At 44.9% G+C, this 14,093-nt stretch overlaps 2 protein-coding genes and 1 non-coding gene across 4 annotated transcripts; all 3 read left to right on the top strand.

Annotated features, from left to right (window-relative positions):
- Positions 1-3,537: 3,537 nt before the first annotated feature.
- LOC124698609 (diacylglycerol kinase 1-like) lies at positions 3,538-7,193 on the top strand. Its single transcript, XM_047231090.1, has 7 exons — positions 3,538-4,827; positions 5,618-5,984; positions 6,050-6,126; positions 6,305-6,424; positions 6,516-6,683; positions 6,764-6,901; positions 7,011-7,193. Exons 1-7 carry the CDS (start codon positions 3,631-3,633, stop codon positions 7,158-7,160), a joined length of 2,217 nt encoding a protein of 738 aa, XP_047087046.1. The 5' UTR covers positions 3,538-3,630; the 3' UTR covers positions 7,161-7,193.
- Positions 7,194-7,804: 611 nt separating this feature from the next.
- Positions 7,805-7,913, top strand: LOC124704940. The gene has a single exon (XR_007003800.1). It is a non-coding gene; the product is annotated as a small nucleolar RNA Z279/snoR105/snoR108 (small nucleolar RNA).
- Positions 7,914-10,096: 2,183 nt separating this feature from the next.
- Positions 10,097-13,512, top strand: LOC124702669. Of its 2 annotated transcripts, none has more exons than XM_047234828.1 (4): positions 10,097-10,257; positions 11,047-11,198; positions 11,275-11,553; positions 11,652-13,512. In XM_047234828.1, exons 1-4 carry the CDS (start codon positions 10,112-10,114, stop codon positions 12,788-12,790), a joined length of 1,716 nt encoding a protein of 571 aa, XP_047090784.1. In that variant the 5' UTR covers positions 10,097-10,111; the 3' UTR covers positions 12,791-13,512. The 2 variants fall into 2 exon arrangements, with proteins under 2 accessions (XP_047090784.1, XP_047090785.1); XM_047234829.1 differs by having other exon boundaries at positions 10,155-10,257; positions 11,051-11,198.
- Positions 13,513-14,093: the final 581 nt, after the last annotated feature.

Below are 14,093 nucleotides of genomic sequence, written 5' to 3'. Positions count from 1 at the left end.
CAAAGCAAGGGAACACAGGAATACATCCTCGTCTCCGCGTGCTATCGGTTATCTCTAACCGAACTCCTTACTTGTGATTTAATCGCTCGTGAGAGCCTTCGTGCTCGAGTTAGTTGTATCCTCATATAGGTTGCTTCACCTAGTTTGCATTAGGCTCACCTTTATATTCCGCAAAGCCTAATATTGCAAAGAAAGAATTAAAATCTGTAGAAACCTATTCACCCCCCCTCTAGGTTTACCATCTCTATACTTTCACAAAGGTCATGGTGGAGTCGTCGGACTCCGATGTGTCAACTGGGATGAGCTCTTCTCCTCCGGTGACAATGAAGACTGGGAGTAGTGTGCCGTATATAGTTAGTAGTATGTGTGAGTCGAGTTGTATGTAGTCACTCCGTCTAAATTAATTTGGAAGTATCGAACTATGCAACATTGTGTGTGTTGAATTTAATTTGATGTCTATCATCTTAAAACTTTCCCGGTGCCTATTATACATAATTTAGCAACTGGAACTGTGTTGGTGCCCTAAAGCTCAAAATCAGGTGCCTAAGTGCCAATTATGTACCATTTATTAGTGATGCTCTTGTTTTTAACCAGCATTAGCAAGATAAATCTGCAAGATAAATCAACTAGAGTGCGCAAAGAAGAATTACCATATCAAAAATTGGTAACCAACCAAACAGAAACCTAGGACAACAATAACTCCTCAAAGAAAACCTTTAACTCACCTGGGTTGTTCACCATTTTCCACGGCTAGCTTGATCCTGGGGAAGTGGAAATCTCTGGGGAAGTGGAAATCTGGGATAACCTAAGAGCAACTTTAATAGTATAGCTAGTTGTTGGCTATAAGTAAGATGACATGTCATCTATAGTCAATATGTAGCTAACAAGTACAATATTTTTTTGCGAGAAGAAGACGATTCATTGATACTTCGATCTTACAGAAAAAACCCAGAAAATAAGAAAAATTACAAAGAAGTCCCTCTGAGCTCCAACTTTGCCGGCGACCAGAACGAGAGGGAGACGCACTGCTGCCGCTGTTTGTCCACAAGCCAAGGATCGACGAAGGCAACCCCATGGCAGCCGGGAAGTTCCCGCTCACCGCCCCCGGAGGAGTAACGCCTTGGACCATCCGCTCCGCTGCGAAGCACCACACCGCCATCTTCAAGATCTTCACAACCCAGATCCGTCGCCACACATGATCTGGCAGGTGCACCACCACGGAGCTCCGCCGAGCGCCGTCATCAAAGGGGACACGCACCTGCAAGAAAAACCACACCAGCGACACCACCACCTCCACGACGCTACCGACTGCAAACCCTACAGACCCTACACTATGAACAATCGCGAGACGGGGATCCCCCGCCCTCCCGCCGCTGGAGCGGTCGACGGTGGGCGAGAGATCCGACGAAACGGCGGTAGCAAGGTGGATCGGCTGGGGGATTCTACAAATCGCCCTCTGTGACGAGAGTTTTTGTGGTCCGAGGTTGTCACACAAGCTGTCGACAATTCGATATAACAAGTACAACAATTAGCTATAAGAATGTAGTACTACTACTATCCAAATGGATGACCCATCTTTCATTCACATAAATTACCTAGAAGCATGTGCAGCTAGCTCTTGCATGAGAATCTATTTACATTCTCTCTTATCTTCTCTCTCCTCGAAGTAAACACTTTAATATGTTATTTTAATTTTTATAGCTAACTGCTAAAACTTATTGTACTCGCTGTAAAAGCGGTGACTGGATTCATTGTCGACATGCCGCTACCGCGATGATGAATATACGGGTTGATTCACACGCGCACAGTAGGAACCACGCGGTGGAGCTGCGGTGTCGCACCTCCGTCGGCATACGTGTCCTTCTGGAGCCCTGGAGCGAGACGTGTCAGCGACCCTAACTTCTTCTCGTTGTTATTTTTCAGATGGTCAGGTCGGCTGATGGCCCTCTTTCTTCTTCTCGCACTTCGCAGTGATCACATGAAGGCATGCTTCTTCCTTCGCAGTCTAATCGTTGTCTGATAACATGAAGATATGCTTCTTCCCTCGAAGCCCCGTCGTCTGATATGCTAGGTAATCCCTCGTCTGCCGAAACTGTTGTCCCCGTTCCTACTTCGCACACATATGTGGAGTTTTTATTTTGATCATCGGTGGCGATGCATTGGTAGAGATGTACAGTAGATTACGCGAATGATGATCGGAAACGAAATGGCGCAAACCTCAGGGCTAGGGGCCTCTCCAACGACCAACGAGGAAGACAGCGACCGGGGTATCTTTCGGTCTTCCGTCTCGTCGTCGGCGGAAGATTCAACACCCCAGATAAATCTGGGCCGCCGGTGCCGTTCAGCGGTGCAACCGACGGCCCCGATGTGGCGAATCTGTTCCCGGGGCCACACGCGGAAGCGTCCGGACTCCGGAGACCCCTCTGCCCGATTCTCTCCGCTATGTCCTCCTCCTCTGCGGACTGCGGTTCCTTGCTTGTCTTGAGTTGACAGTGAGGAAGGAAGGGAAATTAACAAACAAAAGCCGGGGAGTCCGGAGACGTCAAGTATTGAGCTTCCTGCGTCGGCGGGCGGCGGCGGCGGCGGCGGCTCCGGCTAGAGAGGAGGAGACGGCCGGCTGGGGCGTAGGGTGGAGGTTCTCGCCCTGATTCTTGGCGTAAGTGGACAAAAGTTCAGATTTCCAACCTTTTTGGTAGTATCGATTTTGCTGTTTCTTTCATAGGCAAAAGTGGCACTCGTTTCTTCCATGCGGCTTTGTTAGTACCTGCGGAAATCCCGTGCGAATCCATCTTTACCAATTGAGATCTCCTAATTTCGTTTCAGCGAACTTGTTTCGCTGTATATCTTGTTTCTGTTACCGCACTATGCTTTTGTTATTTTTATTTTATCTCTATCCAGTTTAGTACCATTTTCTTCGGCTTACCTTTACAACTTAGAACTGATAACCCAGTTCTTTTTGTTAATCTTCAGAGTTGAGACCAAGCAAAAACAAAAAATCGTTAAGCAATTGCTCTTTTCCATCCCCTTCGTTTGTATCATTTCGCATTTTGCACAATAATAGTGGCGTGTGAGATGGATATTTCTGCTTTTCTATGAAATAATTTAGTGTCTTGTCTTCATTTATTTAGTCTGCTGACTCTTCATAATGCATCATTGAGACTGATTAGAGAGTGGGAAAGCTATGTGAGACAACCTTGATTAGTACTATCATGGTGAACCAAGGCAGTTTAACATGTGTCTCGTTCCTATGTTATTTTCGATTGATATTGCTAAATGCCAAGTGAAAATGTAGTAACAGATAATTCTTGCCTATCTGAAGTCATGAATGCTGATATTTTGTAAGACTGATGTTTGCATTCATAAATAAGTATTTTTTGCTTACTAAAAGCATATATTTCTTAGCGTAGTCAAATAACCTATGAGTCTACACAAACTTAACTTTCGTGGTATTGTGTCCAGCATTATTGGTAGACACACATTGCTAGCATGTTTGCGGCTGTGCTGATTTATTCTCTGCTGATTGCAGATCATCCTTTAGGAGCTTATTCAGCAATCAGCATTCTCAAGGCTAAATGATTGGCCATGCATGTTGCTCTAAACATGGTTAAAAGGATGTAGTTTCTTGTCACGATGCCTTCAGTGAATGGTTATAATTCAATTGGGCCATCAGTGTCCAGAATGGACTGGCTGAAGGAGCAATTTAATATAATCATGCTTAGTTTGTACAGTGAATCTCCCAATCCATCAGATTTCTGGATCCCCATTGCTGCATACTTCGCTGTTGGCATAGTCAGCCTTTTGGTGTTTTTGTACCTTTTATCGCTGTGGAGGCGAAAGATCAGTGTAAGCTGGATGAAAGTGATCGCCAGATCAAAAAGGAAGAATTTTGAAAGAAATCAAAAGGCTCCTACTGCGGAACATATATGGTCTGCAGAATCATTGCTTCGGGTAAAAGGACTGAAGTGCTGTGTATGCTTAGAATCCATTTCACCTGCCCAGCCCCTTGGGCCAGTGATAACATCAGAGAATACCGTTCACCGTTGTGATGTTTGCGGCGCCGCTGCACACACGATCTGCTCTTCAAATTCTCAGAGGGACTGCAAATGTGTCTCATTGTTTGGGTCAAAACATGTGGTCCATCAATGGACCGTGCTATGGACAGATATAGCTGACCAGTCCGAAGAAGCTCAATACTGTAGCCACTGTGAGGAGCCATGCAATGGATCTTTCCTTGGAGGTCCTATATATTGCTGCATGTGGTGCCAACGTCTGGTGCATGTTGATTGCCACTCGAGCATGTCTACTGAGGCAGGTGATATTTGCGATCTTGGTCCATTCAGACGCCTTATTCTTTCCCCGTTGTTTGTCATTGCAAAGAACAAACCTGGTGGAATTCTAAGCTCTATAACTCATGGCGCAAATGAATTTGCATCCACCGTACGTGGACACCTTAGGAACCGAACCAGAAGACAGAAGCGTCATAACAGATTGCCTTCTGACTCTACGGCTGGTGAGAGTAATGATGATTCATCAAGTGATACAACAGCGTATTCCAATCAGAGGTCTACGGATGTCAAAGCAAATGTGGGAAGTGTTCAGAGGTATGCTGATAATGAATTGTACAGCAGCGAGAGTGACTGTAAAGAAGTCGTACCGGAACCAGTAAGACACTATACCGATGACACAGGAGGAGCCAAACTCATGTATGTGTTGACTGACCTGCCAGCTGATGCCAGACCTCTTCTAGTATTCATCAACAAGAAAAGTGGAGCTCAGCGCGGAGATTCTCTCAAACACCGGCTACATTTCCTTTTGAACCCTGTGCAGGTCATGATACATCCACACAATAACTGTGCTTACGGCTAGTCATTGAATTTTATTTGCATTATCGTCAACCCAATATTTTACCTATATGTGTGTTGTCTTTAGTGTAGAGTATGGCAACTCCTCTCATATTGGGCACTTTTATTCTTCGAATCATCCATATGCTATGTCTTAAGAAGAAACCTATATGCTGTTAAAACACTTCATTTATATTACACGAGTATTCTGTTTTAATTGATACCTTCCCTGTCTATCTTACGTTTCTTGCGCCATGTTCATTTAAACTATTTACTCTTGCTGTGCTCATAACCACCTTGTAAGCCCAATGCGCGTTATCATCGACCTGATGTTTTATCTACTGTGTTGTAAAAGATTGATGGGCCTCAACATAATTTGACATTCTGTACATTTCGAGAGTAAAATTTGGAGATCGTCATCCTTATGGTGGCCTAAAATGGACATAAAGCAGCACCTCAGTTCCCTCACTTTGATATGTAGCATTAGGTAGAACTCTTAAGCCAGCAAGTAGTAGCAATGCCTCCCTCTTATATGTAAGACCAGGTAAAAGAACTCATATGCCGGCAATGAGAGACAAAGCTCGGTTCCCTGGTAGCTAGCATCTCCCATCATGTAGCAATCAGTTTAATGGTTGTGAATATTTACACTTAATAATTGAATATGACTCCATTTTGTTTATTTGTGATGCCATATATTGATAATAGACCACCTTAGCATATGTTGTTCAGATCGTTGCCATTTTCTTGCAGCTAATGTGATGCATTATTTTATTTAGGTGTTTGAGTTGAGTTCATCACAAGGGCCAGAGGCAGGATTGTTGTTGTTCCGAAAGGTACCACATTTCAGGATCCTTGTGTGTGGTGGTGATGGTACTGTTGGTTGGGTTCTTGACGCGATAGACAGACAAAATTATGAATCGCCTCCGCCTGTTGCAATTCTTCCAGCTGGCACTGGCAATGATCTTTCAAGAGTTCTGTCATGGGGAGGTGGTCTCGGCTCTGTTGAGAAGCAAGGAGGCCTCTGCACAGTTTTACGTGACATAGAGCATGCGGCAGTCACCATTCTAGACAGATGGAAAGTTACAGTAGAAGATAAGCAAGCCAAGAATGTGCTTCCGGTGAAGTATATGAACAATTATCTAGGTAGGTGCGAAGATTTAATTTATCGGGGCAGTTGATCCAAGTAACTTACTTTTCCATGGTGACAGGTATCGGTTGTGATGCAAAGGTTGCACTTGACATTCATAATCTCCGGGAAGAAAATCCTGAAAAGTTCTACAGTCAGGTAGTTCCTCTACTTAATTATAGCAGTCTCAGAGGAATAGCTGAGCATGATTAACATTTCCCCCTCTTGGTGCTTAGACTTATCAGTGTATTACCTAAATAAACTTATCAGCGCTTCTTCAGTTCTATTTGGCAAGGTCATGCATGTGACATTTTTCTTCTTCTTTGTTGTGTTTCAGTTCCTCAACAAGGTGCTATATGCAAGGGAAGGTGCAAAGAGCATGATTGACAGGACATTTGTAGACTTGCCTTGGCAAGTTAGATTAGAGGTTGATGGAGCCGAGATTGACATACCAGAGGTTTGATGAGATGAATCTTTGTGACGATTTTATTATGCACATGCGGCACTATCTTCACTAGCTATTATGCTAACGCCTGTGACTGTTCCAGGATTCAGAAGGTGTCCTCGTTGCAAACATTCCAAGCTATATGGGAGGCGTGGACTTGTGGCAAAATGAGGACGAGGATAATGCTGACAACTTCGACCCGCAGTCAATCCATGACAAGGTGCTTGAAGTAGTTAGTATCAGCGGAACTTGGCATCTGGGTACACTTCAGGTAAGCAAGCAGTATCTGATAAACTTTCATTTTAATGAATAAACATTGCGCTGGAAGGTAAACCACAGACCCGAATTCAGGTTGGACTTTCTCGCGCACGGAGGATCGCACAGGGCCAAACAATCAAGCTGCAGTTTTCTGCGCCTTTCCCAGTTCAAGTGGATGGGGAACCCTGGGTCCAGCACGCTTGCACGCTGAAAATATCGCACCATGGACAGGTCTGGTTCTTTTTTTCTTGATGAAGTGTTCTTTGCCAGGTCAAAAAATGAAGTGTTCTTTGTCTGATGCGATCTGCAGTTTCTGATTCTGGCTCTTCATGCTGTTCAGGCCTTCATGTTAAAGCGCACAATCGAGGCGTCGCTCGGTCACGCCGCCGCGATCGTGACGGACGTGATTGAGCACGCCGAAACCAGCCAGCTGATCACCGCGTCCCAGAAGAGAGCACTCATCCAAGAAATGGCCCTACGGCTCGCGTAAATCCTCACCAGTTCGCTAAGCATTGCTTGTGATGTTCTCCACTTAGCACTGCAAGGAAGACCTTTCTGCTGGCAGAACCTGAACCTGTGACTGAAGAGCAGAAGGACCTTCTCCTCGACGGTGGATGAAGGCAAGGAAGGATGTGATGATGTGAAGAAATGTGGTTGTTGTGCTGGTACATGATGTGTGTGTGTGTGTGTGAAGTCGTGGAGTGTAAAAGCTGAACACTCATAAACTCATTGCCATGTGAAAATGTGATTTACAAAATCAAAAGTTCTCCTTAGCGCCTTTGAGATGTTGGTTCTTTGTCTGATAGTTGCGCCAGTGACTGTTCGTGTTACCGTGACGTGTGGTGTCTAGGGAATTCAGAGAAAACACATCATTTGCCACGGTTCAGCTTTGTTTTATGGAGCCCACGGTAGTATGCGTTGTTAGCGACAGGCCCATAGCATGAATTCATGGGCTTCAGAGTAACCCATTATGACCTTCAGCCCACACATCACATGGGAAATGAGAAATCAGGCGCAGGCGCACAGCGTCTGTTTAGTCCCACCCCGGCAGCAGAGAGGAAGTGACGAGCTTCGGAAGGCTATAAGAGAGGATGCGGGTGCACGGGGAGAAAGCATGATCCTTCAGGCAGCAAAGGGATGTGATGAGCGGTAACAGCTCGCAAATTTCACTGTGAGAGGGGTGTCCGCCCCAACTAAGCCTGTTACGACAATGGGGCACCCCAGTGATTTACCATCTGATCCCGAATTTTTATTTTATCCTTTTTTTTTTCTTCTGAATTTGGGTTTTCTTTTTAGTTTGCTTTCTTGCTTTTGCCTTTTGCTGTTTTTGCATACTTTCATTTTTTTCTGAGGCGAGTTAGGTTGTTTCTGGTAAAAGGAAGTCAACTTTTTTACTTTTGCATAGTTGACTTCTGAAGTGACGTAAATGTCGGGGAATGGCAAAGTTGTGCTCTCAGTGCGTCAGTTGATCTGATGGGCAAATTTAGCTTACGGTGTTTTTTTTTTTGAGATCAGCTTACGGTGTTGAGATGACTGCCGTGTGATACATCAAATTTTAAGTTGGGGTAAGATACGTGCAAAGCTTGCAACTTTCGCTTACTACAATATTTCATTAAAATCGAATCTGTTTAAGCGTGGATTTGATGACCATCTCGTGTGGTTGTCCAAGGTGAAGTTGAGGCATACTCCCTCTCTTCGGGTTTTCTTGTCTCATTCCCGTTGATTTTAGATAGTTCGGGTTGTTTTTGGATAGTTCATGTTTAAGGCGCGTCTCAGTAAGTTCTCTTCCAATTCATGCGGTTCTTTCCGTATTTAGTATGACTCATTTTTCCATTTTTTTCCAGCACATGTGATTCCTCCCCAACTACTGGTGTATGCAATAATTGATGCAAGAGGTAATTAAGTCATGTTAAAATTATGTAGTCAAATGCATGTATTTGTATAAGTTTTTAATTATTATTTTTACATATTTTAATCTGTATTGCCAAAAAACTTAGTAGGCATCACCCATTTCCTAGTGTAAGATCAGCCATTGCCTAACGGAACCAAAACATTGACAAAGCCACAAGGCTCCCATTCTTATCTCTTCCTTCTCTCTCTTAGCTAAAGTAGTTTTCGGAGTCCCCTCTTGCTCCCGAGCTCTCCTCTGGCTCAACTCCAACGGTGTCGCCGCTTGGAGAAGGAATGGATGTGATGCTCGGTTTGTACAGATGTAGGTGCTTTGGCTTGTTGCCAACGTTTGGCTTGATGCTAGTAGTTTGGAGTGGAGTGTTAGATCTAGATGGCCATATCTGGTGGTATTTAGGGTTTATCTCCATTGTTCTGTTGCTCTAGTGGTTGGACTTGGGAAAGATGGAGATGGCCACTGATCTCCTCAATAAGGCCATGGCTTGTTGCCATGTCTTAATGTGGTGTCCAGGTGTTGGGATGCTTCTACCGGCTGACCACGGTGGCAAGGGGATGAAGCGGAAAGGCGCATTGACATGTGCATCTAGAGGATGGCAGGGGAGTTTTGTAGCTGTGTGGTGGAGTTCATACGTAGTAGGCGGGATTTGCTGCTCCAACTTTGGCCAGGTGAGGCAGCTGCTCCACGTCAAGCTTGGGAGTGTATCCTCGGCGGCTCATCTGATGTCGCCTTTGATGGCCGAAAGGCGGCCACTCCTACCCTAGACGTCAGAATCAAGCGAGAGTGATCTGATCTTATTCTGTCGGCACGTGGTGATGTTCAATCTCCTGGCCTTTGTGCCTTTCCGGAGGCCCTTCGACTCCGACGTGGTGTGCTCCCGCCGTAGCACCCCAAGTGGCCATGCCCTCGGTGGTGTCGCGATTGATCGTGCTCGGATGCAACGAGATCTTGGTGGAGGAGGAGCTAGGAGAAGTCGTGTACTTGATTGCTTTTTCCTATTTTATTCTAGTCTCTTCAGTGCAAAAGTTAGGAACCGTGTTGTAATCACCTTCATTCTAGTGGCCAATATGTAATTTAAACTCCACCGGTCCTGAAATGAATGCAGCTCCGAGGTCCTTCAGGACCCTTCTCCTGTTAAAAAAAAACAGAAGCATAACACCAAGCTAAAATCAAACAAATTTACAATATACACAACGAACTGCTGGTCGTGTAATTGTAGACGATTACTCGTCATTGAGAAACATGACAATTGATATTTTTTGACAAAAAAACTCAGTTGAACAGTTGATGGCTCGACGTCATTCAGAAACATGGCAAAATGATTGCCTCGTACACGTGCGGCCACGGCACCTCCCCAGCCTACTGCCAGGCTGCCACCGCACAGACCGGTCGTATTTTGCATTTCCCACTTTACCCCTTTAACCTTCTAGAAGAACACCGCCCCACACGGTGCCACGCAGCGTAATTCGGAGCACAACCACGGACGCGTACGTAACTTCCTCATACCAACCATCACGAGCCGTGCTGGCCCTATAATGGGGAAAAGGGCACGAGGCCAATTCGCGATTTGCCCCCAATTCGTGATTCCCCTCACTCTCAGGTCAAGATTCAGCCCCGCCGCTGCCCCGAATCCCCGAATTGGTCGCGGATCCGAGCTGCTCGTACCACCGGCTTCCTATCGGTACCATTTCCCCCTTCCCCCGTTGTAATAATTTGTCTCTAGGGTTAGGGTTTGTGTTCGTGTTATGATGGCTGCGATTTGATTCGGAATTGCCTCGATTCGGAGCGGACGGTCTCGCCAGTTAGGATTATAGTCAGTGTTCAAGTTGCTTATGAGGTTGTTATAGTCGCCGTTGCAATTGCCTGGTGTTGGACGACAGGCGAGGAGGAGAAGGAGAAAGACAAGGTGGAAGATGGTCGTATTTTGAACTGGTCCTTATGCCCGTGTATTATATAATTTATACTAGGGAAAAAAAATTCGAAGTAGTTTTATTAAATTGTACCTTGTAGATGGGGATCAAAGGTAGAACCTGAGCAGCAGATACAGATACAAAAGGACAAAATATCTGGATCTTCGATTTGCAGCCATGTTTGGACCTCTTTGACTGCCACGTCATGTAGCTGATGTGATTATTAATCAGTGCAAGTGCAACGATTCTGCATTTGGATCATGAAAAATAGCATGTGAAATGTGTGTGAGAATTCTGTGGTGGACCTGTGTAGTACTTGCACTTGGTGGATCCACTTGTTAGCAATGTTTTTCAATTTTAGCCAAATGTTCGTTATATAATGATGTTCACCTATGAGCCCTATGCAGGTTAAAAATATAGTACCATCTGATACTAGTGAGACAAGTTAACGTAGTACCATATTGTCATGACGATGCTATCTTTAAATTCTGTTATGTTTTTTCTTTTGGGTAACAGTGTCCAGTCTTAGATATGCATATGATTTTCTTTTTCCCCTTTTGGCAGGTTAGTATGGTGTTCACGCACGACAAGGATGCTGACTTCTTTAACCCTCTTTCCTATGGTAACCTGAGGGGACTAGAGGACTCTAACCAGTCGGCTTCATTTACTGAAATGAATTCAGGAGATGCTTCCTCCGATTCAAATTTTACAGGTAAGCTTAACTTCACTTGTAAGGAAGCAAAGGGCCTAAATTATTATCTGGTTTCTCACTTCTGTCTGTTTTTAAGGTCTTGGAAAGGAGAACATATTTAACAACTCTGACGAATTCAACTTCGGAAATGCTGATCTTAAGGATGGTTCTCCGGTCTATGCTGAGGATTTCAGTTTTTCTTGGCTCTCAGACAGCCATTATCAATCTTCCGCACTGGACCATGGCAAGCGATCTGTTTCTGATATCAATCCATGCCAAATTGCTTGCAAACGCCCAAGGCAAACAGAGGAAAACACCTGGTTAAATTCCTTCGAAGAACACCCCTTCAACATAGCTGCTGAGACATCTGCTTCAGGTTTTATACTTTGCTTACCTATTACTGTAATATATGCCATCAATAATATGAATTGTTCTAGGAGATTCCTCTGGGTAATTATGATTGTTGGTTTCCAGCTTTAGCTGATGGATATGTTGAGACTAGGGAGCAGGAACTCATCCACGCACGTAGTGCTACCACAGTTTGTGGTACTAGTTCATCCATTCATTATCCTAAGGGTGGACAGCCCATTGGAGAGGAAAGTTTATATGGACCTGATTGGATTACTTATTTCCCTGACTATTTCGAAGATTGTGGGCCAGCCGTTGGATATAACCATGTTGATGACATTGAAGCGCCTTTACATGAATACATTCCTAGAAAAGGGGTGATGATTGGACCTGACCACCAGGCTGATGTTCCAGAGTGGAGGCCCCGAGTTTTTATGCATGTTCATGGTGGTTCTAGTTCTTGTTCTGATGTAGTACAAACTTCTGTTTCCACATCGGAATCTGCTCCTTTGGACGAAGATAGTGAAAGTGATAAGTGGATTAAGCATACTGTCATTTCAATGGCGTCCTGTTCAAATCCTGCTGGTATGGTTGGAGATTGCAAAACAGATTGTGAGTGTAGTGACGAGGGTTCTATACGGTGTGTAAGACAGCATGTTATGGAAGCAAGAGAAGGCCTCAGAAGAAGCTTGGGACAGGACCAGTTCCAAGAGTTAGGTCTTTGTGAAATGGGAGAGGATATTGATCAGAGGTGGACATATGAGGAGGAGCAGCTGTTCCAAAGGGTTGTTTTCTCTAATCCGGTTTCCTTGGGAAAGAACTTCTGGGATTACCTTCCACATGCATTACCTAGTAAGACTAGCAAGGAGCTTGTCAGCTACTATTTTAACGTCTTCATGCTACGGAAGAGAGCCCTGCAGAACAGGTCAGACATGTTGCATGTGGACAGTGATGATGATGAGTTTGCTGCCGAACCTTTGGAAACTGAGCAGGAAAGCGAAGATTCTGCAGTTGAGTCGCCTGTACATGTACATAGCATGTCCAATTTTGAGTACACAGAAGATGTTCATGAAGAATCTGAAGGAGAGCAGTTCCATGAATCTTCCTTCCCTGACAATATGATAGACAATGACCAAACACACCTGGAAACAAATCCAGAGAATATTGTGGTAGATGTAGACATCCGGGATGAGTCATGCACATCATTTGAGAGCCAACATAATGGAGCTCATGATTCTAACAGTGTTCAGTGTGCTGACTGCTGAGTTCCACATGATGCTACCAAATGATCCCCTTACCAGCTCTGGGGACCTAGCTGCATGTGTGTAGCTGATGGTGTAAGCAGAACAAATGCCCCTGGAAGACATCATGAAGAAGAATTTGGAATGAAGATTTCTCTAGAGATAAGACAAGTGTATATTGGGTGTGAAATGCATGTCAAGCAAATTGCTAAAAGAATCATGGCAACAGTATAGTGAGTCGCTATGGGATTTGCTTAAGTTCAAATCGGGTGATAGTCTTGATGCATGAGTATTGAAGCGTGAGGAGACTATTTGTTGCACATGCTTTAATTGAGACCAGTTCATGGTTGGGAATTCCATGTTGAGATCAGTTGTCACCTTGAATGGCCGCCTCTGCAAGTTACTCACCAATACTTCTTCAGGTGATGATGGTATCAGCCGCAAGGAGCTGTACATTATTAGTTCAGGCCGGTATTCTGCAATGCAGCATCTGAGGGCAGCTGGATCGCCCCTCGTTATTTTCAACTTATTGTTGTATGTAACATGTGTTGATTTGTGTAAGTGGAGATACCTTCCGGTTTTTGCCGAGAATCTTATTCTGATGTCAGACTCATTGGTTGACGAGTTACCATTGTTGTAGTGTGAGGCTCTATGTGGCATTTACAGTAGAATGAATAATTCTCATTTGGTTGTACCTCAGTCGAATTATACGCAATAAAATGAGGTAAAATGAGGCTGTAAACGAATATGGTGCTGTGAGATGCAGTATTATAAGATAAAAGTTAATATATTTCGGAGATGAGGTAAAGTTAATACTTTTAGTTGGTTTGCCAATTGTAGCAGTATAATTCTTGGAACTTGTATCTCAGAGAATACTCTGCTGTCTGATATTTTTTTCTCTTGTGCCCATTGCTTCCATATTATTATTGCCAAGATCCATTTTTCTTGTTCATATAGATGGGCTTTTTTCTTGACTTGCATATAGATGTGCTAAGAGCATCTCCAGTCGCGTCCCCCAAACCGTCCCCCAAAGGGATTTGGGGCGCGCCGGACAAAAAAAGCGTTCCAGCCGCGTCCCCCAAAGCCCTTTTTTGTCCGGCGCGCCCCTATATGGTGTCCGGCGCCCCGAGCCCGTCCCCGTCCCATAGGGGACGCTCCGGGCACGCCGGACACAACGAAAAGCGAGGCGGGGAGTGGCGGGGCCGACCCGTCAGCGGCACAATTAATTTAAACCTAACCGTCGCCTACCTCGCGACGGAAGTTATTGGCGCGCGGCCGACGGTGCGGTTCCCGCAGAGGGCGCGGCGACGCGTCCCGTCGCGCCTAG

The sequence above is a fragment of the Lolium rigidum genome, chromosome 3 (assembly GCF_022539505.1).
Source record: "Lolium rigidum isolate FL_2022 chromosome 3, APGP_CSIRO_Lrig_0.1, whole genome shotgun sequence".
Taxonomy (NCBI): Eukaryota; Viridiplantae; Streptophyta; class Magnoliopsida; order Poales; family Poaceae; genus Lolium; species Lolium rigidum.
Note: the sequence above shows the minus strand (reverse complement) of the source record. Positions and strands in the feature narration are given on the sequence as shown.

Excerpts from the sequence above, each read along its gene's own strand:
- LOC124702669 (XM_047234828.1), top strand. The coding sequence starts at position 10,112 with ATGGGGAAAAGGGCACGAGGCCAATTCGCGATTTGCCCCCAATTCGTG. Across the intron at positions 10,258-11,046 it reads GTACCACCGGCTTCCTATCG|GCAGGTTAGTATGGTGTTCA; the intron begins GTACCATTTCCC and ends TTTCCCCTTTTG. Across the intron at positions 11,199-11,274 it reads CTCCGATTCAAATTTTACAG|GTCTTGGAAAGGAGAACATA; the intron begins GTAAGCTTAACT and ends TCTGTTTTTAAG.
- LOC124698609 (XM_047231090.1), top strand. The coding sequence starts at position 3,631 with ATGCCTTCAGTGAATGGTTATAATTCAATTGGGCCATCAGTGTCCAGA. Across the intron at positions 5,985-6,049 it reads GTATATGAACAATTATCTAG|GTATCGGTTGTGATGCAAAG; the intron begins GTAGGTGCGAAG and ends CCATGGTGACAG. Across the intron at positions 6,902-7,010 it reads AAATATCGCACCATGGACAG|GCCTTCATGTTAAAGCGCAC; the intron begins GTCTGGTTCTTT and ends CATGCTGTTCAG.